This window comes from Narcine bancroftii, chromosome 5, assembly GCF_036971445.1.
Source record: "Narcine bancroftii isolate sNarBan1 chromosome 5, sNarBan1.hap1, whole genome shotgun sequence".
Lineage (NCBI taxonomy): Eukaryota > Metazoa > Chordata > Chondrichthyes > Torpediniformes > Narcinidae > Narcine > Narcine bancroftii.
This window is the reverse complement of record NC_091473.1, coordinates 151,284,121-151,311,839: the sequence shown is the minus strand read 5'-3', so window position 1 is coordinate 151,311,839 and position 27,719 is coordinate 151,284,121. Positions and strand designations below refer to the sequence as shown.

At 46.6% G+C, this 27,719-nt stretch overlaps 1 protein-coding gene across 1 annotated transcript; it reads left to right on the top strand.

Annotated features, from left to right (window-relative positions):
* Window positions 1-49: 49 nt before the first annotated feature.
* On the top strand, window positions 50-27,719 carry LOC138762839 (mucolipin-3-like). Its single transcript, XM_069936374.1, has 12 exons — window positions 50-210; window positions 8,829-8,982; window positions 10,062-10,146; window positions 10,224-10,320; window positions 11,920-12,019; window positions 14,639-14,751; window positions 17,198-17,347; window positions 19,158-19,259; window positions 19,378-19,500; window positions 23,962-24,168; window positions 26,051-26,178; window positions 27,147-27,719. Exons 1-12 carry the CDS (start codon window positions 70-72, stop codon window positions 27,163-27,165), a joined length of 1,419 nt encoding a protein of 472 aa, XP_069792475.1. The 5' UTR covers window positions 50-69; the 3' UTR covers window positions 27,166-27,719.

Below are 27,719 nucleotides of genomic sequence, written 5' to 3'. Positions count from 1 at the left end.
GGGCAGTTGACCCCTTGCACAATCTCCGTTCTCTTCCTTCAGTTGGTTCTGTTTGGGCTCAGCAATCAAATGGTTGTCCTCTTCAAAGACGAGAACACCATGGCTTTTAGACATCTCTTCATTAAGAATTATGAAGACAGCGCCAGTGGAGACTTCGCCATCTACACTCAAAGTGAAGTCTACGACCATCTTCATTTCATATTCAAGCAGGTCAGTGGCTTGTTGCAGGAAATGTGTTCCATTCCATCGTGCATTTGTGTTTTTTACTACAATCCCAGCATGTGCAGACTTTCATGTTTCACGCTGGTAAGTTTTGGCTCCAGGACAAATGTCATTTTAAACTGGGAAAATGTGCTAACAAAGTTTCACAAGGATGTGCTTGTGGGGGAGCTGGGCTTGAACCACAAGGAGAGGCTGGGCATTTTCTCCCTGGAGCATCGGAGTCTGTGGGAACCCTGAATTTGAAAGGTAAATGGAGACTTTTCCCAACATTGGGTGGGGGGGGGGTGGGGCCTAAAAGAGGCCATGGATTTGAGATGAGGGGAAAAGATCTGAAAGAGGCAAGAGGGAGATTTTTTTCCCCTCACACACACACAGGTAAATATGTGGAGCAACTTGTGATATAGGCAGGTATAATTGCATTTAGAAAACATAACCCTTCGTCTAACCCCTCCCAACCCCACAACCCTCTATTTTTCTTCCATCCATATGCCTGTCTAAGAGTCTTTTAAATCCCCTAATGTTCCTGCCTCTGCCATCATCCCCACCAAGGTATTCCAGATCCCCACAACTCCCTGTGTAAAAAAAAACCCTGACGTCTTCCCTCAACTTCCCTCCCTTCACTTTGTACACACGTCCTCTGGTGTTTGCTGATCCTGCCCTGGGAAATGGGGTGGACAGCCAGTGCCTATCTATGCCTCTCATAATCTTGTAGACCTCTATTAAGTCTCCTCTCATCCTTCTACGCTCCAAAGAGAAATGTCCCAGCTCTATCAACCTTGCCTCCTAAGACTTGTTTCCAATCCAGACCACATCCTCTGCCCCCTCTCCACAGCTTCCACATTCTTTCTGTAATGAGGTGACTAGAAATGAACACAATACTCCAAGTGTGGTCTCACCAGATATTTGTAGAGTTGGAACATGACTCCTGACCTCAATCCCCCTATTAATGAATCCCACCATCCCATAGACCTTCTTAACTATCCTATCAACCTGTGTGGTGACCTTGAGGGATGTATGGATTTGGACACCAAGGTCCCTCTGTTCATCCACACTTTAAAGTAACCAACCATTAGCCCTATACTCAGCCTTCTGGTTTGTCCTTTCAAAATGCATCACCTCATGCTTATCCGGTTTGAAATTCATCGGCCACTTTTATAACCATATAACCATTTACCACACAGAAACAGGCCAGTTTGGCCCTACTAGTCTGTGCCAAACATCTTCTCCCACCTTGTCCCACTGACCCACATTCAGCCTGTAACCCTCCACACCTCTCGCCTCCATATACCTATCCAACCTTTCCTTGAATATTAACATCGATCTTGCTTCGATACCTCTGCCAGAAGTTCATTCCATATCCCCACCACCCTTTGCGTGAAGAAATTCCCCTTCATGTTTCCCTTAAACCTTTCCCCTTTTACTCTCAATCCTTGCCCTCTTGTTTGAATCTCCCCCACTCGTCCACATTGACTCTATCCGTCCCCCTTATAACTTTGAATACCTCTATCAAATCATTCCTCAACCTTCTACGCTCCAGGGAATAAAGTCCCAGCCTGCTCAACCTTTCCCTGTAATTCAAACTCTGAAACCCCGGCAACATTCTCGTATGTCTCCTCTGCACTCTCTCTATACTGTTTATATCCTTCCTGTAATTCGGCAACCAAAACTGCACACAATATCCAAATTTGGCCTCACCAATGCCTTATACAATTTCAACATGACATCCCAACTCCTGTGTTCTATACTCTGATTTATGAAGCCAACGTACTAAATGCCTTCTTCACCACCCCGTCCACATGTGATTCAACTTTCAAGGAATTATGTACCATGACTTCTAAATCCCTTTGTTCCACTGCACTCCTCAATTGTCGACCATTTAACGTTTATGTCCTATTTTGATTAGTCCTACCAAAATGTAGCACCTCACATTTATCAGTATTAAACTCCATCTGCCATCTTTCAGCCCACTCTTCTAACTGTCCTATATCACCCTGTAACTTTGATAAACTTCCTCACTGTCCACAACACCTCCATATGTATCATATGTAAATTTACTAATCCAATTTGCCACCCTATCAAATAGATTGTTAATATATAAAACAAACAGCAGTGGACCCAGTACTGATCCCTGAGGCAATCCACTCGTCACCGGCCTCCAATTCGACAAACAATTTTCCACCACTATACTCTCTGGCATTTTCCATCCAACCATGGCTGAATCCATTTCACTACTTCATCACTAATACCTCATCCTTCCACCTTCCTTACTAACCTTTCATAGGGAACGTTGTCAAATGCCTTACTAAAGTCCAAATAGACAACATCCATCACCTTCTCCTCATCAACCTTTTTAATAACCTCTTTGAAAAACTCTAAGATTTCTAAGACATGATATACCATGTACAAAACCATGCTGACTACTCCGAATCAATCCCTGCCTTTCCATCTCTAAGAACACTTTCCATTAATTTACCCACCACCAACGTCAGACTTACAGGCCTATAATTACCAAGTCTACTTTTGGATCCTTTATTGAATAGCAGAACAACATGAGCCACCCTCCAGTCCTCCGGCACTTCCCCCGCGGTCAATGACATTTTAAATATCTGTCAATGCCCCCCCACTCTTTGTTCCCTAACCTCCCTCAGGGTCCCCGGGAATATTTTGTCAGGACCTGGAGATTTATCCACCCTGATCTTTTTCAATATAGCCAACACTACCTCCTCATTAATCCTAATATCATCCATGATCTCCCTACCATATTTCTTCACTTCATCTAGCTCAATATTCTTTTCCTTTCGTGAATACTGAAGAAAAAAATTGTTTAAAATTTCACCCATCTCCTCTGGCTTCTCGTGGAGCCTCCCCTCCCTCTCTCATCTTCAAGGGGTCCAATTTTATCCCTCACTATTCTTTTCCTTTGAATGTACCTGGAGAAACCCTTTGGATTTATTTTTATTTTTCCTGCCAAAGCAGCTTCATTTCTCCTTTTAGCCGATCTCATTTCCTTCTTAAGATTTTTTTTACACTACTTATATTCCTCAAGCAGTTCATCCATTACCTTCTGTTTATACCTGTTGTACTCATCCCTCTTCCTCCGAACCAAGTTCCCAATATCTTTTGAAAACCAAATCTCCCTACAGCTTCTAACCTTTCCTTTAATCCTCACGGGACAGACCGACTCTGTCCTCTCAGAACTTCTCCTTTGAATATCCTCCATTTATCAGCTAGATCGTCCCTGAAAATAACATCCCAATCCCCACCCTCCAAATCTTTTCTCATCCCCTCGAAATTTGCTTTCTTTCAATCACAAATCTCAACCTTTGGCCCACCTCTTCCATTACTAACCTAAAACTAATAGTATTGCGATCACTAGACCCAAAGTGCTCCCCAGCACAAACTTCTGTCACCTGACCTATCTCGTTCCCTAATAGGAGATCCGGTACTGCCCCTCGAGTCTGTTCTTCAATTATTTGAAGTGAGGGTCGTGGGGAGCTGGCACAGAGGAGCTGAGGTCAGCGGAGAGCAGCCCTGATCATACTGTAGAGCAGGCTTGAAGGGCCTCGTAGCCGCCTTGTGTTTTCACTTGAGGGACATTTCTGAAGAACAAGGCTGCCATATTGCCCTGTAATTAGCTCCTTCTTTACACTTCATTTCATTAATTGTTTTTTCTCTGAATGCAGTCAGATAACCTTTCTGTTTGGACCAGGATTGGAAATTGCCCTACAAACCCACACGGTTTAGGTCATAAGACCTAGGATTGGAAATAGGCCATTCAGCCCATCAAGTCTGTCCTGCCATTTAATCATGAGCTGATCCATTTCCCCACTCGCCCCATAACCTTTGATGCCCTGGCTAATCAATCTCTGCCTTAACTACACCCAATGTCCTGGCTCCACAACTGCCGGTGGCAACAAGTTCCACAGATTCACCACCCTCTGGCTGAAGAAATTCCTCCACATCTCCTGTCTACATGGACGCCCTTCAATCCTGAAGTTGTGCCCTCTAGTCCTATATTTGGCCAATTATAAACTTTTAATATAATTTCTAAACTAAATTATTTTAAAACTTCCCTGTCTTATCCCCATTTCATCTTTATTTCAATTAAATGCAACACAATAAAAGGCTCTTCCAGCCCATCCTGCCCAATTGACCTTCTACCCTGTATATTTGGAGCAGAAACTGGGGCACCCAGGGAAAATCCATGCAGGTCATGGGGAGAATGGACAAACCCCTGACAGATGGTGGTGGGTTGGTGACGAACCGCTACACTTGGAGCTTACTAGTGTGTCTTCACCAAAGTGAAGTTTAATTCATTAGAAAATTGGGCCTCCTGCAATGTCTTGCTCATGAAACTCTGTCTCTCCCAGCGAGACTCTGAATAGTAACTCGAGTCCGCCTTGCGTCTGTAAACTTACCGGGGCTAAGCTGCTTGGAAATGAATCCTTGACCATTGTGCCTGATATGTTATATCTGATGGATGGGGTGAGGAGTTCACTTCTACACTGGAGAGATGTGGGGTGATGTTAAGGATCCGACACCAGTGGTGAGGGAAGGTGGCTTCTGATTTGTGGGAGATGAGCCCGGTTTAATTTTAAAGGGCTATGTGAGTTAAAGAATATAGGAAGATTGGAAATGAAGAGACAATTCTCTGAAAGTGGTGTCATGTGTAGATCGGGTGGTGAAGAGAGCTTTTGGCACATTGGCCTTCATAAAGTATTGAGTACAGGAGTTGGGATGTTAAAGTTGTATAAGACATTGGTGAGGCCACATTTGGAGTATTGTGTGTATTTTTGGTCACCGAACGACAGGAAAGATATCAATAAAATGGAAAGAGTGCAGAGAAATTTTACGGGGATGTTACCCGGCCTTCAGGAACTGAGTTACAGGAAAAGGTTAAACAGGTTAGGACTTTATTGCCTGGAGCGTAGAAGAATGAGGGGAGATTTGGTCGAGGAATTTAATATTTTGAGGCGGACAGACAGAGTAAATGTTGGTCGGCTTTTTCCGTTGAGATACAAACCAGAGGACATGGGTTAAGGGTGAAAGGGGAAAGGTTTAGGGGGGGGAACATGAGGGGGATCTTCTTCACAGAATGTAATGAGCTGCCAGCTGAAATGGTGAACGTGGGCTCAATTTTAACATTTAAGAAGAATTTGGACAGGTACGTGGATGGTGGTGGTGGTGGGGGTTTTGGAGGGTTATGGACTGGCTGCAGGTCAGTGCGACGAGGCAGACTGGGCACAGACTAGAGGGGCCAAAGGGGCCTGTTACCATGCTGTATGTCTATTTTTTTTAAAAACCCAAACTATTCTGCAGAGACTCGCTGCCGTCTGAGAAGAGATTGCTAAGTATTGCGGCCGATGATGTTTGTACTGATATGCCATCATGTTGAAATAACGAGACCACACCGGAAGTTGTCGGCCAGTGAAGGGTGTTTATTACAATGTTATCAGGCTTGATATAGACATACAAATTGTGACCAGCCACCATGACATCTGAAGTGCTAACGACCTCATGACGTAGCTACATCGAGTAAGCCAGGGCTTCTCAGTAGACCTGTGGGTGTCCTCAGTCACTGTGCCTCGTGGCTGTAGGGTCTAGTTGCCCAGTAGAGAGGAGGCTGTTGTGTCTAGATGTCACAAGACTGGAGCTATTAGTGCTGGTTCTGCCCACTCCCTCCAAGCGTACCGCTTGGTTTAAATAACTGACCCCTTGCATTGACCCTCTCGCTGTTTCCAGCAGTGGGAGTATCTCAACATGACTTTGTGCATCTTCAGGATCTTTTCTGCTTCAATGAGCTGATCATGGTGGACTTTAGAGTCCAAGCAGGGCAGGACATGCTCAGCAGAAGGCAGAGCTCTAGGGTTGTGGAACTGAGAGACAGGTAAATGAAATGCTCCAACCAGTGGTACAAACTACCACAACGTGCCAAGGCTCAAGATGAATGTGAAGGGATCGATAAATGAATATTCTATTTCAGTTGGTGCAAGGGACAAAGTGACATCTTAGTTGTGTTAAGACCCCAGAGGACCCCATAAATCCAGAAGCAGTAGATATTCATCAAGACAAATGGTTACTTCAACAAAATTTGCTTTTTAATGATCTTTAAACATGAAAACAGGATCAAATGTTTATTGACTTACTTAACCTAACTTAACCCCTTTCTAAGTGCATGTGTATGTAATGTGTGTGTAAGTTCAGAAAAGTTATTTGGTTCACAGTGCAATCTCACTTCTCATTCCTCCAAGTTCACTGGTTGCAGGCAATTCTTATACTGTGTACAGAATTTAACATTTATAAAGTTCACCAGGCTTTGGTGCTTGAAAGGTAAATGGTTACCGCTCAGAAAGATTCTAATCGGTTTTCAGAGAGAGATTTGTTGTTCCTTTTACTTCCATCAGCCACTTCAGTGATTTGCCTAAGAAACTTGCCCCTTCAGGGTTCTCCAGATGATAACCTCTTTCTTTCAGGTCACCACAGAGTTCCTTTTTGTTTCCCTTATTCCAAGTGAAACATTAGACAGCCAGTTCTCTCCTCTTGCATGAACCACAAGGGCTTTGACCAGGCAGTCTTCCAAATGGGTTTGCCAGTTTGTCCTGTTCCAGTCCCAGGTACTTCTGCTGTTGGCTGTAACTCTTACAAGTGATCTCTCTCTCTCTCTCTCTCTCTCTCTCTCTCTCTCTCTCTCTTCTCTCTCTCTCTCTCTCTCTCTCTCTCTCCTTGTAAAAACACTCTTACAACAGCAAGCTCTCCTCTAGACAGCAGCGGCTTTGACATGCACTTTCATCTGTTGCCTTTTGCAAACAATCCATTAGTCAAGTCTCTTGAGCACTCTTCAAAGCTCTTGCAAAAGGTCTGAGGCTCCGATATGACTAGCATTAGCAGAGGTCCAGTATTTCAAATAAGATCTGTTTTAAAGTGTTTGTATGTAACATACTCTATCAAACCTTTCCCAGTTTATCTCCCAAAAACAACTTTGTCACAGTTGTGCAGATGGATCTTTTGGTGATTGCAGAGTCGTTTGATGAGGGTCTGGGTACAATGGGAAGGTTCAAGAGCCTGATAGCAGTTGGGGGATGGGGGAAAGCTATATTTGAACCTAGAGATGCTGGACTTCAGGTTTCTGCCCCTTCTGCATGAAGGGAGCAGTGAGAGGAGGTTGTGGCCAGGGTGATGGGGTCCTTTATGAATTTCCGATTCATTGTCAGAGTCCTGGGGTGTCGGTAAATTCTGTGTAAAATGGCATAGACTCGTAAGGCCGAATTGGCCTGTTTATGGTGCTAAATAACTAAATTTAATACAGACATGACATCACATACAACCCTGAAATTCCTTTCCCCGCGGGTGAGGCAGAATTACCATTAATTGGTGGTGCAAAAAAAAATTGTACACAGTGTCAGCATGTAAACGAATAAAGAGAAGGAAACAAACTGTGCAATGCAGGGAGGGGGGAGAAATGAGCCAGGGCCTTGTGTAGATGGATGGGAGTTTCGAGCCCGTGATGGACTTGTCTCGGGTCTGCCGCTTTCTGCATCCCTGGGTACTACAGTTTCCAAACCAGGCAGTGATGCAACCAGTGGCTTTGACCAGGCAGTCTTCCAAATGGGTTTGCCAGTTTGTCCTGTTCCAGTCCCAGGTACTTCTGCTGTTGGCTGTAACTCTTACAAGTGATCTCTCTCTCTCTCTCTTTCTCTCTCTCTCTCTCTCTCTCTCTCTCTCTCCTTGTAAAAACACTCTTACAACAGCAAGCTCTCCTCTAGACAGCAGCGGCTTCTAGGTGCCATGGGGCACCTGTTGAAGTTTGATGGAGTATTTGACAAAATGCCAAACCTCCTAGGACTCTGGAAGTCGTGGCACTGGTTGTCTCAATGGCCTTTCTCCGGGGAGGTCCTCCAGAACAAGTCTCTAGGAGTAAAACGCGAAGGCCAAAAGACCACATTTCGAAGAGTGCACGTGTTGGAGGACTTTTCTCAGCACACAGAGGTCTCCTTGCAAGGAGAGGTTGGACACATTGATGATTTTCTCCCTGGTGCATCAGGGACCTTAGAAGTTTATGAAACCATGAGAGGCAGAGATGAAGTGAAGATTCCATTTCTCCACCAGGGTAGATGATTCCAGAACTAGAGAGCAGAGGTTTAAGGTGAGGGGGAAGAGATTGAAGAAGTACCTAAAGGGTAACTTCACTCTGAGGATGGTCCATACCTGGAGTGAGCTGTAGAAGTGGCGACAATTGTAATGTTCAAAAGGTAATTTCAGCAAGCTACATGGCTGAGGTTTGGATGGATACAAACCAAATGCAGGCAGGACGATCCCAGAATGCCAATGTGGTCAGCATGCGTGGGTTAAGCTAGAAGGGCCTGTTCTGTGCTTGGGCTCTCGCTCTCTCTCACCACCGTTCCAAAGGCTCTCAACTCTCGTGAAATGTTTCCTCCTTCCTGAATTGAGCGCGCCCTTCCCAGCGTGAAGAAAACTTGACGAGATGGAGATTGTCCTTCCTCAGCACTTCTCCACCCTGTCTCCTCTCACTAGGCCAAGGAAGGTCATACTGAACCTTCATGCATTCCCTTTCCCAAGAATAATTTTCCGCTTCTTTTGCCTTTCAGTATGTGCAACTGCACAAGATTTCCGTCGGCAATCACGCTTACGAGAGGAAAGGGGGCCATCTCGTGCCCCTGACCATGTGTCAGTATTTCTACAAAAGGGGAAGTATCAGTCCAGGGAATGAGTCTTTCAACATCGACCCAGTGGTGGAGACAGGTGGGTCAATAGTCTGTGGGAGTTCTCGCTTGGAGTCCCGATGATTGAAAGAGTGCAGAGAAGATTTACAAGGATGTTGTCAGGACTTCAAGAACTGAGTTGCATTAAAACATTCTGAGGCCCAATTTGGAGTCTTGTGTGCAATTTTGGTCACTACGGTACAGGAAAGATACCAATAATATTGAAAGACTGCAGAGATTTATTGGGAGTTTTACCCAGAAAGGTTAAACAGGTTAGGACTTTATTCCCTGGAGTGTAGAAGAATGAGGGGAGATTTGATAGAGGTATTGAAAATTGAGGATGGACAGAGGGTAGGTGAGATACCAACCAGAGGTCATGAGTTAAGGGTGAAAAGGGAAAGTTTAGGGGGAACTTCTTCACACAGAGTGGTGGGAGTGTGGAACAAGCTGAAGTGGTGAATGTGCGCTCAATTTTTAACATTGAAGAAGAATTTGGGCAAGTACATGGATGGGAGGGGGATGGAGGGATATGAACTTGGATGTAGGTCAGTGGGACTAGGCAGAATAATAATTTGGCACAGACAAGAAGGACCTGTTTTCAGTGCTGTAATGTTCTATGTCTACCTCCAGCTTTATGCATTTGGAATGAACTTCTTCATACATGAAAGGTTAAACAGGCTAGGACTTTATTCCCTGGAGCGTAGAAGAATGAGGGGAGATTTGATAGAGGTATTTAAAATTATGAGGGGGGGACAGACAGAGTAGATGTAGGTCGGCTTTTTCCACCGAGGTTGGGTGAGATACAAACCAGAGGATGTAAGTTAAGAATGAATGGGGAAAAGTTTTGGGGAACTTGAGGGGAAACTTCCTCACACGGCGAGTAGTAGGGGGGTGGGAATGAAATTCAAGCTGGAAATATTCCATCCAACCTCTCCTATTGATTGGAATGGGGTGCAGAGCAGTTGGGTGGGAGTCATGGGCTTGGGTGGGGGGTGGGGTGTCTGGGTGGGTGTGGTGTACTGGGGTGTGGTGGAGGGAAGGGTGGTGTTGGGAGTTGGGGGCTGGATGAAGTTGATTCCAACTCCAGGTTCAACACTAGAGATGTGTTCTGCCTCACAGAGTGCCTGGACATTGAGCCATGGACTCCTGGGTCTGGTGGTCCAGTAGCCGACAGGAAGCTGAATTTGACACTACACTTCCACAGGTAACGCCAATGTTTTTGACCTGGTCTTGTTTGAAGAGAAACTCCTTGTATTTCATTTAGCATTTCCTTTCTCCCAGGCTTTTAATGATACAAATACAGATTAAGCTGAAGGCCATCAACCTTCAAACCATCCAACGTCACGAGCTCCCTGATTGTTACGATTTTTGTGTGACGGTAAGTTTTTCATCCTTCTCTTGTGTTCACGGGGTAGCCATTGCCACTGGTGAGGCCTCTCTAAGTTTGTACAAACCTGAACCTCCTTGGGATGTCCACTTTGAGCTCTGTGTACAGTAAAACCCCTGGTATTTGGCACCTACGGGGGGAGGAATGATGGTGATTGGTAGATGCCAGATAAGCATATTTTCTGGTTGCTTGGGACTCGCTCTTCCAATGCCTAATACACCAGAATTGAGAATAGATGGCTTAAAAGATTAAATAAAGTGCAAAATGTAAAGTAATTTGGAAAAAAAAGTATTAAATTCCTTAATTATGTGAAGTTCACTTTTAATCAGCTAATTCCCGTAACTTACAAAATTTAAATTTGAACCTGGTCGCTGGTGCTGTAACAGCATTGCACTAACCACGTCGCCCTCATAATTAACCTGCTCCCCCAAGTTTACAGATAAAGCCTTCTAATATACTAATGAAGACTTACTAAGCAGGGGTAAAGAGATGTTTTAAGAGCGTCACCCCAACAGCGAGTGACATCAACCAGTTCTTCATTCCAGGCGAAGCCATTTTATCCAAACGCAACTTTATTCAAGCAGCTGCTTCGAGCAGAGCATGACCAAGCGCCTCCGCTGGCTGAGTTTTGGCTCTTAAATTCACCAAAGGTTTTATGTGTTACTTCCGAGAACATTCACAACTTTAACCTTGCATTTAAAATGTCATCTATTTTAATGTCTTTATTTTGTTAGGTATTTATTTATTTAGCTTGGTTGCTTGAATTCTGGAGAACAAGGGTTTTATTAGTTTGGGGTTTAAAAAAGCTTCCTGTATTGGTTGGGTTGTCACCAAATCCTTGGGAGATGCATGGCGTTGTACAACGCAAGAACAGGCCCTTCAAGATTCGTTTATTGTTGTGTAATGATACACAAAATGGCATTTAGTCAGTGATCAGCAGAAATTGCCCGGTGCCCCTTGCAGTCGGAGGAAGAAAAACAAGAGAGAGTCCCCTAAAGTCACCGAGTGTCCGTGGATTCCCCTCCAGCGCTCCTGCAGCCACACAAACTTCAGTCCAAACCATCGACAACTAGAGCTTCAGATCAGGAAGCTTTTGGTGCCCCTGGCACCCTCTCTCATCCCGGTTCCAATGAGCCAGTCTCCAGCAGACCGCAGTGTGGAGTGAGCCCTTTGACTGCAGTCTCTTGCAGCCTGTGTGTGATCTTGTGCACTGCCAGACTAAGACCAGCTGCAAGTTGGAGGAACAGCGCCTCGTCTTCTGACTGGGCACCCTCCTGCCAGATGGCATTACTGTCGACTTCTGTTTTCTCGTTCTCATCCAATATTGTTGGTCTGCATTCCTCTCCTTCCCATTCTTCAGAGTATTCTCCAGCATTTCGGAGGAATGCTTTTCCTACAGACTTTCGTGTTCCACTCCTTTCCTTTCTCTTCCCACCCCCGCTCAACCTCACACACCCTATTTTGGGCATCTGCCTAGTTCTCTCTATTTGGGATGAAGAGTTTTGGCTTGAAAAGCAGACTGTCTGTTGCCTTCCATGGATTCTGCCTGACCCACTTCCCCCAGCACAATTGTTACTTTTGTCTTTGTAGATCACCTTTGACAATAAAGCTCACAGTGGACGGGTTCAGGTTAAATTGGACAACGATATTTCCATTCGAAAATGCAAAGGGAGACATGTAGCAGGGGGCGGTGAGTATTCCTGGCGCTTTTCTCTGGAGAAACGTTGAATGATTGAATATTTCTGACGGGCTGTGGTCACAATGGTCTTGCTGCTGTACTAATTACTTTTGTGATCTGAGCCAAGGTGTCGATGGGAGGATTGGCCTTTGGTTGCTTGCACTGAGAGGTTGGTGTACGAGTTGCCTTGATCCAGGTGTTCTCACGAGGCAGGTGGTGTGGTCTCCCAAGTTTTCTCACTCGACCCTTTTGTACTGAAATTTAGTGAATTGTACCCATGAAACCCTCCCTCCCCTTGTAACCCTCTATTTTCCTTTTGACCATCTTTCTGTCTAAGAACCTCGTAAATGCCCCTAATGTTCCAGCCTCCACTACCACCCCAGCAAGGCAGGCAATTCAGGCCCTCAAAACTTTATTACAAAGAAACTTTCCACAGATACCTCCCTTAAACCTTCTTCACTTTGGACAGATTTATTTTTAAAAATTGCAAAAATAAATACTGTATAATTTTTTTAAAATGCTGCCTTTCTCTTCCAATGAAGTGGGTGAGCTCTCGATTTTCCACAACAGTATTCCATTTGCCAGTTCTTGCCCACACCCCCAACCCAGCTCGTAAAGCCCCTTCACCAGAGCTTTGTTTAATCAACATGTAGTTCTCAGCATCTTTGAAGGAAGAGAGAGCAGGTAACGGAGGGAATTCCAAAATTCTGGGGTCCAGGCAGATGGAGGCGCAGCTCCTTGTGGTGGGGTGATGGGACCTGGGGATGATGGGGAGGGGGGGGGCAGTGCTGCAGTCAGGTGAGGAGGGGATGGCACGCCTTCCTTCCTGGAACTGTTTGGAAGGCAAGGAATTGCTGTTAGCTTTGACAGGTTAGTCTGTGGATCAAGATGTTGGAGGAAGTATAGATGGGTGTGGTGGTGAATGCGGACTCACTTTTGACACTTTAATTAGAATTTGGACAGATACATGGATGGGAGAGGGATGGAGGGCAGGTCAGTGGGACAAGGCAGAAAATGGTTCAGCACAGACTAGAAGGGCTGAAGGGGCCTGTTTCTGCACTGTAATATTCTATGGTTCTAATCAATTTAAAAAAAAATTCAATATGTGAACTGGAAAGGTTTCTGCCTAACGCACTGTGGGAGTAACTCAGGCTGACAACTTGGTGAACGTGGACAAGATGGGCCAAAGGGCCTGCGCTGTATCATTCTGACTCTGTCGGTGCTCCCTCAAACCCTGACAAAAGTGGAGGAAAAAAACAATTAACAGCTCCATCCTTTACACCTGAGCTGCTCTCCACTGTGTCCTATGCGTTGGGAACCAGTAGCCCCAGGTGTTGTGCTCTTTAACACTATCGCCTGTCTTTGGAATCCGCTTCTGTCTCTTCCCGTTGACTTTGGCACATTTAAGCCCCTGAAACCTCTAAACCAGCCATTATCTACCTTAGGTTGTAGCCCCCACACTCAGGAGTCTGCTGAAAGTTTACGGGCCCCCTTCCACGTGAAGCATTCGAGGTCTGGGTTCTTCTGTACTCCTCTCCTACAGACTACGCAATTTTAAAAAAAATTATTGTGTGAGACGAAAAGAAAATGAAGCTTTTACTCAAATGTGCTCCCAGAGTGGTTGTCGAGTCCACGTTGAGGACAGATTTTGCAGTCTGGATTGTCAATCCATAGGAATTCTTGCAATTTCCTAAGAAGTTTGAGGAGGTTTTGCACATTGTCGAATAATATCCAGCTTCTCCAGGTGGACGCACACCGACGGGTTGCACCACAGCCTGGTTTGGAAACTCGAATGGCCGGGAACGCAGGAGGTGCCAGGCCCATCGCAGGCTCCCACTTCCCGTCCACTGCAGACATCTGCGTGAGGCGCTGCCTCAAGAAGGCAGCCGACCTCCTAAAGGACCCCACCCTCCTAGTCACAACCTCTTCTCACTGCTGCCTTCGGGCAGAACAGACCGAAGCCTGAAAACCACACGGGGTTCAAGGATGTCTTTACAATGGTTATCAAAAGCTCTTGAACCTGAACACTATTTCTGTCCATGCCATTGAAATGTACCTTATTTTTGCATCATCTGCACCGTGGATATTTATCTAACCTTTGCGTCTTGTCCTGTGTTCGTTGCTACCATTGTAGTTGGTGTTATATCCCTGTGTGGCTGCAGCAAGAACTTTGACCCATTAGTACAGTGGGGTTTATGTTGGACAAACTCTCCTCCACCCTCTGGGTGAGAAATGCATGAAAACACTTGTGTGCCCACTAGATGGGGGTAAACCCATCCAGAAATGCTGGAGGAACTCAGCCCGTCTCCAGGCCGGCTGAAGTGAAACGCAAAAGTCTGAGGACACGGTGATTTGAAGTTTAAAAAACACAGAAACTTTGACCACCGTTTGACCTGCTGAGTTTCTCCAGCATTTGTGTTTTGACTCCAGACCGGCTGAGTTCCTCTGGCATTTCTGTATGTGTGTGTGTTTTTTTAACCACCACCTCAGCATCTGCAGACTTTGTGTTTCGTTCCACTAGATGGGGACCTGGTTCACTGACAACCAAAACTAGAGGCTGTTTAATGGACTGTAATTCCTTACTGATTTGCTTTGGTGAAAGTGAAATTGTTTCTTTTTTTCCTCTCTCAGTGCAAAGGAACATCCACTTCATGATGATTTTTGATGGATTTATTGTTGGAATCTGTATAATCTCCTTGATCCTCTGCACCCGATCCGTTGTGAATGGAATAAAACTTCAGAACGTATGTATTTGATTGGAGTGTGTGGTCATTAGTTTGGATGAAGCAGAAGTAATGACTTTGGATTTTGAAGATGTTTCTTGAAAGGATGTTGAAAGATCTCTGGCTGTGGTCGGCAGGGGTGTTGTGTTACCGTGGTTAACTGACAAGGCTGCGACCTCTTGGGATCATTGAGCTATAATTAAGGGTGGTGCCTCAGTCTATAGACTCTTCTAGATGAAGGGGCAGAGGGCACTGTAGCCAGCTTTGGTGCTGATCTGTAGATGAGCAAGTTGAGGATGGAAAGTCCCCATGAGGAGGGTTCAAAGTCAAAGGGGAAAAGGTTAGGGGGAGCTTCTTCACACAGAGAGTGGTGGGGGTGTAGAACGAGCTTCCAGCTGAGGTGGGGAATGCGGGCTCAATTTTAACATTGAAGAATTTGGACAGGTCCATGGATGGGGGAGGGATGGAGGGGTATGGACTGGGGGCAGGTCAATGGGGGGGGGGGGAGAACGTAACGCTGGAGAAACTCAACAGATCTAACAGTGTCCTCTATATAGCCAAGGTAAAAAAATAAATAACCGACGTTTCGGGCTTGAGCCCTTCAGGGAAATGGCGCAAGTGTCTGAACAAAATAGCCCTGTCCCTACTCTTCGGATACAGGACAGGTGGCCAAAAGCTTGGCAGATGGAAGGATACGAGGTCTTCCACTTCAAAAAAACATCATTTAAGTGGAAGGAGACGAGAAAATGTAGTACAGAGGGGTTTAGGAATCTTAACCTTTCAGACTCTGTGCCCTGGTTTTCAGGGACTACCAACAAGTGCATATACTCTGACCCCATTTTCTTGGACTGACTTTATACCCAACCATCAGCTGGTTCGTGCTGTAGTTTACCCATGGACCCAGTCCAGAGTATATATTCATTCAAGTGCTGTTGGGCGTGGGTGATCATACCTGCCATCCATCACGATCTCTAACCCTCCGAATTGTAGTTGTTGCCTCCCCTGTTCTCCTTCGGTGAAGGCTCCATCTTTGAGCTGAGCCCATTGTTAATGTTGAGTTCATGATTATACAAGGGGAAAATACTGGTGGTTTCCCATGGCTGTCTTCAGTTGCAGTGTCCGCACTGGAGGGGTCACCCTGGCCATTGATCAATTGATTCATCTGCCCAGCATTTTTAGTTTTACAACCATAAATTCTAATTTGTAGAATCTGCTTGTAAAATCCATCCACCATCTGCAATCCATGGCTTCCCCTGACCCTGATCCATCCACCATCTGCAATCCATGGCTTCACCTGACCCTGATTGGGAGGCTACACCTTGCCCAAGGGAGGACCTATCAGCTATCGGATGGAAGAAAAGCCTTAGACCTCCTTTTGCTGAGCAATTGCTGAGCCCCGACACTGATGAGTAAACATTCCAAAAGGGGAATGGTTTGGAGGAAGAAAGGATTTCATCGATCCAAGGTTGCAATACAGGTTGACAAGGTGGTTGCAGCTGGGCTGGGCTTCATTAGTCAGGGGATTGGGCTCAAGAGCCATGAGGTGTAAACAAGGCTTTGACTTCAATGTGCTGTGGCTCCAAGGGGAGCTGTCAAACCCTCATTGAGAATGGCCAAACTTGGGGGGGGTGGGGAAAGAAGAAGAAATTGTAGCCAAAAATAATTGGTTGAGAGTGGCTGGTTCAGAGGCTTGTGGTTTCTCCAACCTGAAAGAAGGTGGAGAGGTGAGTGTGACTGCGGAGGAATCCTTTCACTTTTTGGCAGCTTTCCCAAGGGCAGTGGGTGGTGAAGATGGCATCAATGGGGTGGGGGGGGGGGTTGGGTTGGGGCGGGGGGGAGGGGGTTGGGTGGTGCAGGGGGGTTGCATGTTGGCGTGAACTGCATTCAAACTCCCTGGAGTTTCCCCAGGGATCCAGCCTGTGCATCCCTCCTCTTTAAATTCCCACCCCCAGGGATCCGGCCTGCATACCCCTCCTCTTTAAATCCCCCAGCCATCCTCTCAAGGATGCAGAATTCCAGAGATATGCCTCCCTCTTGGAAAAATTCTTTCACGTCTGAGTGTTCATTGACTACCCCTGATTTGAGACCCTCCCTTGATGGAAACGTCTGTATACCCTGCTGTGGTTCTTGGGTAAAGATAGGAGCCTCCACCATGATGGCGAATGGTGTAGCAGATTCAGTGGACAGAATGGCCTCCTTGTGCAAAAGGGGATCAAAATATCGCAGGTGTGGGCAATCTGAAACAACACTGGAAACGCTGGGCTGCGCTTGTGAAGAGAACGGTTATCACTTCAGGTCCACAAGTCTAGGTCTGAATGGAGGGTATAAGATAGTCACTACCTGACCTGCTGGGTATTTGCCGTCACGTGGCCTTGGTGTCTTGTGTTCCGTGCTGCTGTGGACAGAGGTCAGGCTGGTGATGGGGAGAGCCCTAACCTGCTCTAACTGCACTGCTCCCACCTTTCAGGAATTTGCCCAGTTTTTCACACAGGAATACCACAAGCAGGTGACGTGGTCTGATCGCTCAGAGTTCCTCAATGGCTGGTACATCCTGATCATCGTCAGTGACCTGCTGACCATCACTGGATCAGTTCTGAAAATGGAGATTGAAGCCAAGGTATGAGGGAGCGGGTTGGAGGGGCACCTGGGGAGTGGGGTGAAAGTGATTGGGTGGGGGGGAGCAGTCTGGTCCCCAGGAAGCAGATGGAGGGGTCTTTCCCTGGGGGAGCAGGATAGAGGATGGGGAGCGGGCTAGAAGGGGGGAGGGTGGCCTTCTCTCCAGGGGGCATCAGATAGGACTGAGATGGAATGGATTCTGGCCTTCACTGGAGGGTACTGCGCTAGGCTGTGCCCCTTGGCTCTATCTGGGCACATGGACCAGGCCCTTTGGTCCACCATGTTTGTGCTAACCATGAGGTGCAAATTAAACCAATCCCACCCTTGTCCCCCATTCCCTGCCTGTTTGCCCAAATGCCTCTTGAATAGCTGAACAGTGAAAGAACTGCACAGAGATGATTCCAGTGGTGGGAGAGTCTAGGATCAGAGAGCAACAGAGTCCAAATTAAAGGGCATCCCTTGAGAACAGAGATGCAGAGGAATTTCTTCAGCCAGAGGGTGGTGAATCTGTGGAACTCGTTGCCATAGACAGTTGTTGAAGCCAAATCACTGGGTGGGTTTAAGGCAGATTGATAGGTTCTTGATTAGCCAGGGGATCAAAGTTTATGACAAGAAGGCCGGGCAGTGGAGGTGATTGGGGGAAAATGGATCAGCTCGTGATTAAATGGTGGTGCAAGACTCGATGGGCTGAATAGCCTTCTTCTGCTCCCATGTCTTTGTGGTCTTGTAATAGATCTCCAGTCAGGGACACACTTCACCACCACTTGATAGACTAAACACCAGGAGGGAGAGGGTGGGAAATTGATGTGATTATCGGTCAGCTGGGATCATATGGGTTAAATAGGCTTTTGCTTGTTTCTGCCATTGTTTGCAGTGGTGGGCAGGAAATTGCTGGGTGGTCTCTGGAGTTGGCTCACAGTGATGCCTTGATGGGAGTGTTTGGGTGGGGGTTGGGGAGGTGCGGGGTCACAGCAGGCATCCGAGCCAGTCACATTTGATTTGCAGAACACACCGGAGATGGAGGCATCCAATCCCCCTTCTGGCTCAGTTGCACCAGCACTGAGCACCCACATGCACTTCGCATCAGGCCCTTCTGCTTTACACCAACCCTCTCCCCCCCCTCCACCCTCCATTTTGCTGGAATTACATCATCTTCACGAGAGATATTTTGACCTTCCTTGATGTTCTTGGTCCACATCCAAGAATCGGAGGTTGGTTCGCTGGAAGGTCTCTGTTGCACTCTGATCACAATAGGCATGGCAATGTTGGGAACACCCGAGCTCCAAACATTAACCCCAGTGCAGGAACTATGTGCAAGGTGGAACTCTGGTCACCCCTCAAGATCACGAGATGGGCCTATCAGGTCTGCTCCAACTTTCCAATCATGAGCTGATCCACTCGCCACACTCCTGGCTGTCTCCCCAGAACCCTTGATGCCCTGACTAATAGAATACTTATAAATCTCTGCATTAAATACACTCAATGACCCGACCTCCACAGCCACCTGTGCCAACAAGTCCAAACACTCGCGACCCTTGGGCGAAAGAAATGTTTCCGCATCTCCGTTTCAAATCGATGCCCTTCTATCCTGAAGTTATGGCCTCTTGTCCTAAACTCCACGATCGTGAGAAACATCCTTGCTCTGTCCAGGGCTTTTGGTGTTCAGAATGTCTGAGGTTCCCCCCCCCACTCCTCTGCACTCCAATGAATACAGTCCAAGAGCCAACAAATGTTCCTCATGTAGTAACCCTTCCATTCCCAGCTCCCTTCCAGAGGACCAAGCGCCAGTGTCACTTTTTTTTGTCTTGCAGAGTTTTGCATCATATGACGTTTGTAGCATCTTGTTGGGAACCTCCACCTTGCTGGTTTGGGTTGGAGTCGTTCGATACCTGGGCTTCTTTGAAAAGTACAATGTAAGGATTGGTGAAGGTTTCTGGGATCCAAACTCTGTCATCTTGAAGACATCCATCATTTGGGGGGGTGGGGGTGAGTTCGCGCATGTGGCTTTGACCATCTTTGTTTTGGCCACAGGTCCTGATTTTAACCCTGCGGGCAGCATTTCCCAACGTGATTCGCTTCTGCTGTTGTGCGTCCATGATCTACCTGGGCTACTGCTTCTGCGGCTGGATCGTGCTGGGTCCTTACCACGAGAAGGTGAGTGGGCAAGGGAGACCCCAGCCTTGGTGATGGGGGAACTGCAGAGACGGGTAGCTCCAACTGCGTCATGTGCAACGTGACCACCATGGGTCCGGATGGGGAACGGAGTGGAGAGAGTTGTGGAGGCTCCACAACTGGAACATAGGAAGTAGGAACAGGAGGAGGCCAAAAATGGCCCATCGAGCCTGCTCCGCCATTCAATAAGATCATGGCTGATCTAATTTATGACCTAACTCCACCTACCTGCCTTCTCCCCATATCCCCTAATTCCTTTATCATGTAAAAATTTGTCTAACCAAATTTTAAATATGTTTAATGACACATCCTCAACCACTTCCCTGGTTAGAGAATTCCAAACATTCACCACTCTCTGGGAAAAACTATTTTTCCTCATCTCTGTCCTAAATCTACTCCCCTGAATCTTGAGACTGTGTCCTCTCATTTTAGTTTCCCCGGCCAGCTCAAAAAACCTTCCTACATCTATCCTATCCATACCCTTCATAATCCTATATGTTTCCATAAGATCTCCTCTCATTCTTCTGAACTCGAGCGAATACAATCCTAGACGATTTAATCTTTCATCATAAGTCAACCCCTTCATCCCAGGGATCAACCTAGTAAACCTCCTCTGGACTGTCTCCAAAGCCAGTATATCCTTCCTCAAATATGGAGACCAGAACTGGACCCAGTACTCCAGATGCGGTCTCACCAGTACCTTATACAGTTGCAACATGACCTCCCTACTCCTGAATTCAATTCCTCCAGCGATGAAGGCCAACATTCCATTTGCCTTCTTAATAACCTGCTGCACCTGCAACCTAACTTTTTGCGATTCATGCACAAGCCCTCCCAAGTCCCTCTGCACTACAGCTTGCTGTAGTTTTTCACCCTTTAAATAATATTCAGCTCTTTTATTTTTCTTGCCAAAGTGGATAACCTCACACTTACTAACATTGTACTCCATCTGCCAGACCTTTGCCCACTCATCCAGCTTAACTGTATCCCGCTGCAGACTCTCCACATCCTCATTACAATTTGCTTTTCCACTCAATTTGGTGTCATCCGCAAACTTGGCTCCACCACATTTTGTCCCCTCCTCCAAGTCATCAATGTAAATGATGAACAGTTGTGGGCCTAACACCGACCCCTGCCGCACCCCACTTACCACTCTCTGCCAACCTGAAAAACTCCCATTTATCCCGACTCTCTGCCTCCTGTCAGACAACCAATTTTCAATCCAGGCCAATAGACTTCCCCGGACTCCACTTTCCTGTAACTTACTGAGAAGTCTCTTGTGCGGCACCTTATCAAACGCTTTCTGGAAATTCAAATACACAACATCAACCTGTTCCCCTCTATCCACCGGACCCATTATATCCTCAAAGAATTTTAACAAGTTTGTCAAACAAGATCTTTCCTTTCTAAAACCATGCTGCAAACCTTCCAAAAGTTTCACTATTTCATCTTTAATGACAGCTTCAAGCATTTTTCCAACTACAGACGTCAGGCTAATTGGCTGGTAATTTCCAGTCTTCTGCCTACATCCCTTCTTAAAAAGTGGCGTGACATTTGCTGTCTTCCAGTCTGCCGGGACCTGCCCAGAATCCAAGGAATTTTGGTCTATGACCACCAATGCATCAACTCTAACTTCTGCCATTTCCTTCAGAACCCTTGGATGCATATCATCAGGACCAGGTGATTTGTCTGGCTTTAGTCCCATTAGTTTCTCCATCACGACTTCCTTTGTAACAACTATTTCATCAAGGCCCTCTCCAACATTCACATCCTTAACTCCGCACTTGGGCATGCTGGACGTGTCTTCCACCGTGAAGACTGACACAAAATATTTGTTTACTGCCTCGGCCATTTCCTCATTTTTTGCTACCAGTTTTCCTTTCTCATCCTCCAAGGGTCCTATGTTAACTCTGGCCACCCTCTTCCGTTTTATATCTTTATAAAATATTTTGCTTTCAGTTTTTATATTTTGTGCCAATTTACTTTCATAATCCTTTTTCCCATTTCTTATTACCCGCTTTGTAACGCCTTGTTGTCTCTTAAAGTTTTCCCAATCTTCCAGTTTCCCACTGCTCTTTGCAGCTTTGTACACCTGCGCCTTCAATTTTATGCTCTCCTTTATTTCCTTTGTTAACCACGGTTGATTTTCCCTCCCTTGCTGCCCTTTTCCCTGACCGGAATATATTTTTGTTGAGCATTACAAAATATTTATTTGAAAATCTTCCACTGTTCCTCAACTCTTTCATCAATAAGCCTGTGCTCCCAGTCCACTCTGCCCAATTCCTCCCTCATCCTATGGTAGTCACCCCTGTTGAAGCATAATATATTAGTTTTGGATCTAACTATTTCCCCTTCCATCTGAATGAGAAATTCAATCATACTATGATCGCTATTTCGCAGATGGTCTCTGAATATTACATCATTTATTCTACCTATCTCATTGCACAACACGAGATCCAGGAGAGCATTTTCTCTTGTGGGTTCCTTAACCTGCTGCTCAAGAAAGCTATCGCGGATGCATTCTATGAAGTCCTCTTCCAGACTCCCACGACCAACTTGATTTTCCCAATCTATGTGGAAGTTAAAGTCCCCCATGACTACTGCCGTATCACTTATCTCTCTATTTATTTCCTGTGCCACTAAACTATTGTTATTTGGTGGGCGATAGATACACCCACCAATAATTTTTTCCCTTTGTTATTCTTTATCTCCACCCAAATGGACTCAACATTATGCTCTTTAGATCTTATATCATCCCTCAGTATTGCCTGGAGCTCATCTTTGCAACTGGACTAGGAGAGGTTTAGAATCTGAATTAGAATTTGTTTTGTGACAATATTACAATGTAAATATTGCAATTAAAAATAATTTAGTGCAAAAAGAAGAGACAGTGAGGTCAGGTTTGTGGTTCATTGTCCATTCAGAAGCTGTTTTTGTGCCACTAAGTGTTCCCCTTCAGGCTCCTTCCCGATGGTAGCAGTGTGAAGAGGGCATGGCCTGGCTGGTGGATCCTTGAGGACAGCCTCTTGTCGATGTCCTCGATGGAGTGAAGACTGATGGTGTGCAACCCTCCAGAGGTCTTTTCCTGTCCTGCGTATTGGCATCTCCGTACCAGGCAGTAATGCAATCAGCCAGAATGCTCGACATGGTACACCTGTCCAAGTTTGCACGAGTGGTGATATTCCAGATCCCCTCCAACTCCTCATGAAGTATAGTCACTGGCGAGCCTTCTTCATGATTGCATCGACATGAACAAATCCTCAGAGACATTGACATCCAGGAATGTGTTTTCTGAATTACAGTTACAGGTCTGCCTGGTTTGAGGAGGAATTCTCTGGATGAGTGAAGAATGAGGGAGAAATTTAATTGGTGTGTGTGTGTATATATACACACACATTTAGTTGGCCAGACAAACCAACTTGCAACTTGCAACTTGCAGCACCCAACCTGCTGGAGGAACTGAACAGGCCAGGCATTAGATGGACAACATTTCAGGCCAAAACCCTTTATCAGGAATCAGGCCCGGAACAGTGACCATCTTTTGCCTGACCTGCCAGCGGTTTTGTTGCTCCAGTTTTCCAGCTTCTGCTGTCTTCCATGTTTGCCTTCAGGAAGGTTACAGAGGCTGATCACTGCATGGTGTGCTCCCATTGTGGTCTCCTCGACATCAGAGGAACTGGGAGATGGCTTCGTTGAGCATCTTTGCTCTGTCTGCTTTCCTAGTTCAATTTGGACCTGAGGCCAAAACAGAGATGGTCACCTATTTCTTTTTTTCCCCCCTGATCTTGGTCTCTGAGACCATGAGCAAATTGGAGGTAGAGCATCACTTATTCCCTCTGGGCTCCCTCCATTTGGCTGGCATTAACATGGACTTCTCTGGTGTTTGTTAGCCCTTCAATCTCTGTTTTCCACTCCCTCAGTTACTTTTCTCCAGCTCTGCATTCACAGGGCTACAACCCCCTGCCCCCCCCCCATCTGATTAATTCTCAGCCTTCCTCTCTATCCAATGATTTCTTGGCTGTTCCTGCCCCTCCTTTCCCCCCCCCGAAGCCTTTTTATTCAGCCGCCTGCCTGGTTTTCACTCCTACCTTGACAAAGGGCCTGACACATCGGGGATGCAGCTTTTTCCTCCTATCGACGCTGTTTAAGCTGCTGAGTTTCCCCACAACTTTTGTGTATTAATAACTAAAGTAGCAACAATGAATGGGGGCAGTTTTTTTTTTAAATCTGGCGGTGGAGTGTGGAATTAGTTGCCCGAACTGGCACAGTGTGCAGCACCTGGAGTATCCTGGTTAGAATCTGGTGAGGTAGCACTCCTGTGATGGGCCGCATGGCTTTGTGGAATGATGGTGAACTCCTCTGACCAACGCTTTGAAAGCGCATCTGGGCAACCACCCAATGGGACAATTCGAGGACGCTTGTGTTCTCTTGCTCTCTCCACAGTTTCGATCGTTGAACGTGGTGTCCGAGTGCCTCTTCTCTCTCATCAACGGCGATGACATGTTCTCCACGTTTGCAGTGATGCAGGACAAGAGCTACCTGGTCTGGCTGTTCAGCAGACTTTACTTGTACTCTTTCATCAGCCTCTTCATCTACATGGTGCTCAGCCTCTTCATTGCCCTCATCACCGACACCTACGAGACCATTAAAGTAAGGAACCGTTCTGTCATGTCTGGAGTCGTCACTGTTTCCGGCTTCTGCTCTTCACTGGGACTATGTTCACCATTTAATGCATTGTGGTTCTTCTTTAGGAAGTACCTGTTCAGAGGCAGCGAGGAAGAATCTTTGATGTATTGTTTGCTGTATTTGTGACCCCAAGATTCTTTCCTTGTTGTGTAGTTGTACAAAACGTGTAATATTACACGAAACCAGCCCACTGCCTGCCGTAAGGCCAAGTTGACATTGGTATCACCCAGCACTCTTGCCGTAAGAGTCCCATCAGAGTCACTGAGTGTCTGTGGATCTGTCTGCAGCCGCACAGACTCCTGTTTGATCCATCGGCCGCCCAAGCTCCAGATCCAAACCTCCGACACGATCAGGAAGCCTTCAGCGTCCGGGGCCCATCGGGAGCCTTTCTTGCCCTCAGCACCCTCTCGAATCCAGGCTCCGATACCTGGTTCCCGTGAGCCAGTCTCCAGCAGCCTGTTTGGGTCCGTCACCTTCAATGGTCTGTTGCCGTCCTGTAGGGTCGCCTCCACTACTTCTCCTGCTGCCAGACTAGGGATAACTCAATGTTAATCCACCCTGCCCCCCTCATCATTTTGGGGCACGGGAGGACACTCCATCTGGAGTCAGTGGTCCTTGGCCAGATCCGCTCTCATCTTGTTGAATGGCAGAGCAGGGTCAATGGGCCAAATAGCCTCCTCTTGCTCCCATCAGAATTGATCTTCATGAACGTGTCGCAGAATTCAATGTTTTGCAACAGCGTTACAGGTGCAAAATAACTACCAACGACATTGTGTGTGACACGTTTAGCAGAGCAGTTGGTGCAACACTATTACAATGGCTGTGACACGGGTTCGAACCCGGCACTGTCTGTGAGGAGTTTATACATTCTCTCTCTGTCTATGTGGGTTTCCTCCAGGTGCTTCAGCTTACTTCCATCCTACAAAGCCTATTGGGGGTTGTAGGTTAATTGGGTGCAATTAGACAGCGCGGACTAGTGTGCCGAAAGGGCTTGTAACTGTAAATAAAACTAGTGCAAAAGAAGGGAAAGTGAGGCAGTGTCTGGGATTTGCTGATCATTCAGGAATCTGATGGCGGAGGGGAAGAAGCCGTCCTTGTGCCGCTGGGTGCTCATCTTCAGGCTCCTGTACCTCCTTCCTGATGGTAGCAGAGTGAAGAGGGCATAGCCTGGCTGGGGGTGGGGGGGGTCCTTGAGGATAGAGGCTGGTTGTTGTGTTTTTAAATACCCTCCTGATCACAGGGAGAATGTGTGAACTTCACACAAACAAAACGTGAAGTCGGGCTGATCCTGGGTGACTGGTGCGGTGAGGCAGCTGCTTTCTTAAAAAAAAATGCAACCATTCTCCACCCAAAGAATCTGATTTTTAACCCAGGTGTGCGGAAAACTGACTTCTGGATTAAGGACGCTGCTGCTTTGAGTAAGAACACGGAGACGACAGAGGAACCTGGCAGGTCTTGCAGTATCCATAAGAGGTAAACTTGTATTACTGACATTTCAGGACTGAGCCCTTGTTCGGAGTGAAAAGCAGGCAGGTGTCTGAATTAAAAGGCATCTGCTCATACCTTGAAGGGCTCAGGCTCCAAATGTCGGTAACATATCGTAACCTCCTCTGGACTGAGTTCCACCAGCATTTCTGTGGTTTTCACAGCATTTCCAGACTTTCGTGCTCATACCCTGATGAAGGGCTCCAGCTCAAAACATTGATTATGTATCCTTACTGCGTAAAGTCCACTGTTTGACCTGCTGAGTTTCTCCAGCCTTGTTTTATTTAGTTTCACTGCCGATTTCCCTTTACATCCCACCCTTTGCACTTACAACCTTTCATTTGTTCTGCTTTGCCCTCAGCTTCACCAGCAGAGCAGTTTCCCACAGACAGATTTGCATGCTTTTATAGCCGAGTGCAAGGATTTGCCCGACTCGGGCAGGTACAGAGTGGAGGAGATGCCGTTCTCCCTCTACTGCTGCTGCGACAGGTGAGTGGGTGACAGGTAACCTACCGTGTCCAATCCCACACCATCCACACTGGACAAAACCAGAAAACACCAGTTAGGACTCGACTCCCTGGAGTGTCAGAAAGTGAAGGAAGATTTGATAGAGGCATTCACATATCCTAAGGGGTGTAGATGCTGGAAAAGTCCAGCCTGCGTTTCCCCTGGGGGAAAAGTTTTGGGGGAATTTCTCAACACAGAGAGATGGAACGAGCTTCCAGATGAAGTGGTGAATGCGGGCTCAGTTTTAACGTTGAAGAAGAATCTGGACAGGTCCGTGGATGGGAGAGGTATGGAGGGATATGGACTGGGTTCAGGTCAGTGGGACGAACAGAAAAATAGTTTGGCACAGACTAGATGGCTTGAAGGGCCTGTTTTCTCTGTTCTATGATACTAATTTGGAGCAGGACTTGGCCATCTGGCCCGTTGAGGCTGCTTTGTCATTCAATAAGATCACGGCTGATCTGCCTACGGGCTCTGTCCCAATAATCTTATCCGTTTACCAGAACCCTTGATTCAAAATTCTAACCTTGAAAGTGGGAAACATTCGGGTAATGTTTCAGATAGCATCAGGGCTGGAGGGGGTTACAGAGATGGGGAATGGTGCAAGGGACCAGAGGGGTTTACAGAGACTGGGAGGGGTGTAGGAACTGGAAGAGTTTAGAGACTGGTAGAGGTGTAGGACCGGGGGGGGGGGGGTGGTTTATGGAGACGGGTGCAGGAGTCTGGATAGAGTTGGAGATTGTGGGGGGAAGGGGATGGTGGAGTGCAGGGGACTGGAAGGATTTGCAGAATTGAGGAAAAGTACAGGGGAACGGAGGGTGCAGTGGGCCAGATGGAGTGGGCTGCAGAGATGGGGAGGGGGTGTCGTGTTCATCGCCTGGTTGTTTACTGGCATGTGATGTGTTGGAACAGTCAGGGGATACTCATATACTTTTCCTTCTGCTCTGCAGGTTGAAGTCAGACACGTAGAAACCAGTAGCCCTTTGAGTCAACTCTGGAGAGATGCTCCAAACTCGCTGGAGTAGATTAAGGGGAATTTTTATAAACAAAATATCTTTTGGTGTTTATCAGTTGGATGCCTGACCAATTTCGAAGTTCCATTACCATGCCTGACCTGTGACTGATTTTTCTCTGAAGTGAGATGCTGCCTTTGACCGTTGACGGTCATATCTACAGCTGAGTGACTGGGGCTGCAGCAGTACTTGGTCTGGTTTCGTCCTTCATGTTGCACCTTGACCTCTGGGAGGGACATCTGTTTGGTGCTTCTTCATTAACGTCGTGGTCCTGGGGAAGATGGCGAGAGTTTGAGTGGAGATTCGAGCTTGCCTCTCGGACTGGTTGGTGTTGGAGAGCAGTCGTTACTTGACCCATCCTCGGAGACTCTTGGTCATGTGAGAAAATCTATACTGAAAATCTTGACTCCAAATCAGGAATGGTGTAAGGTCTCGCCTTGAGAGCTTTGCCTCGTTTGGAAGAGAAATGAATTTGTAGCCACTTGTGTGCCTCTCTTATTCCTGATTAAA

Bases quoted from the DNA above. Each gene is read 5' to 3' on its own strand.
- LOC138762839 (XM_069936374.1), top strand. From the start codon at position 70: ATGGTTGTCCTCTTCAAAGACGAGAACACCATGGCTTTTAGACATCTC. The intron at 10,147-10,223 runs GTAACGCCAATG...CCTTTCTCCCAG, and splicing joins TTGACACTACACTTCCACAG to GCTTTTAATGATACAAATAC. The intron at 24,169-26,050 runs GTAAGGAACCGT...CTTTGCCCTCAG, and splicing joins ACACCTACGAGACCATTAAA to CTTCACCAGCAGAGCAGTTT.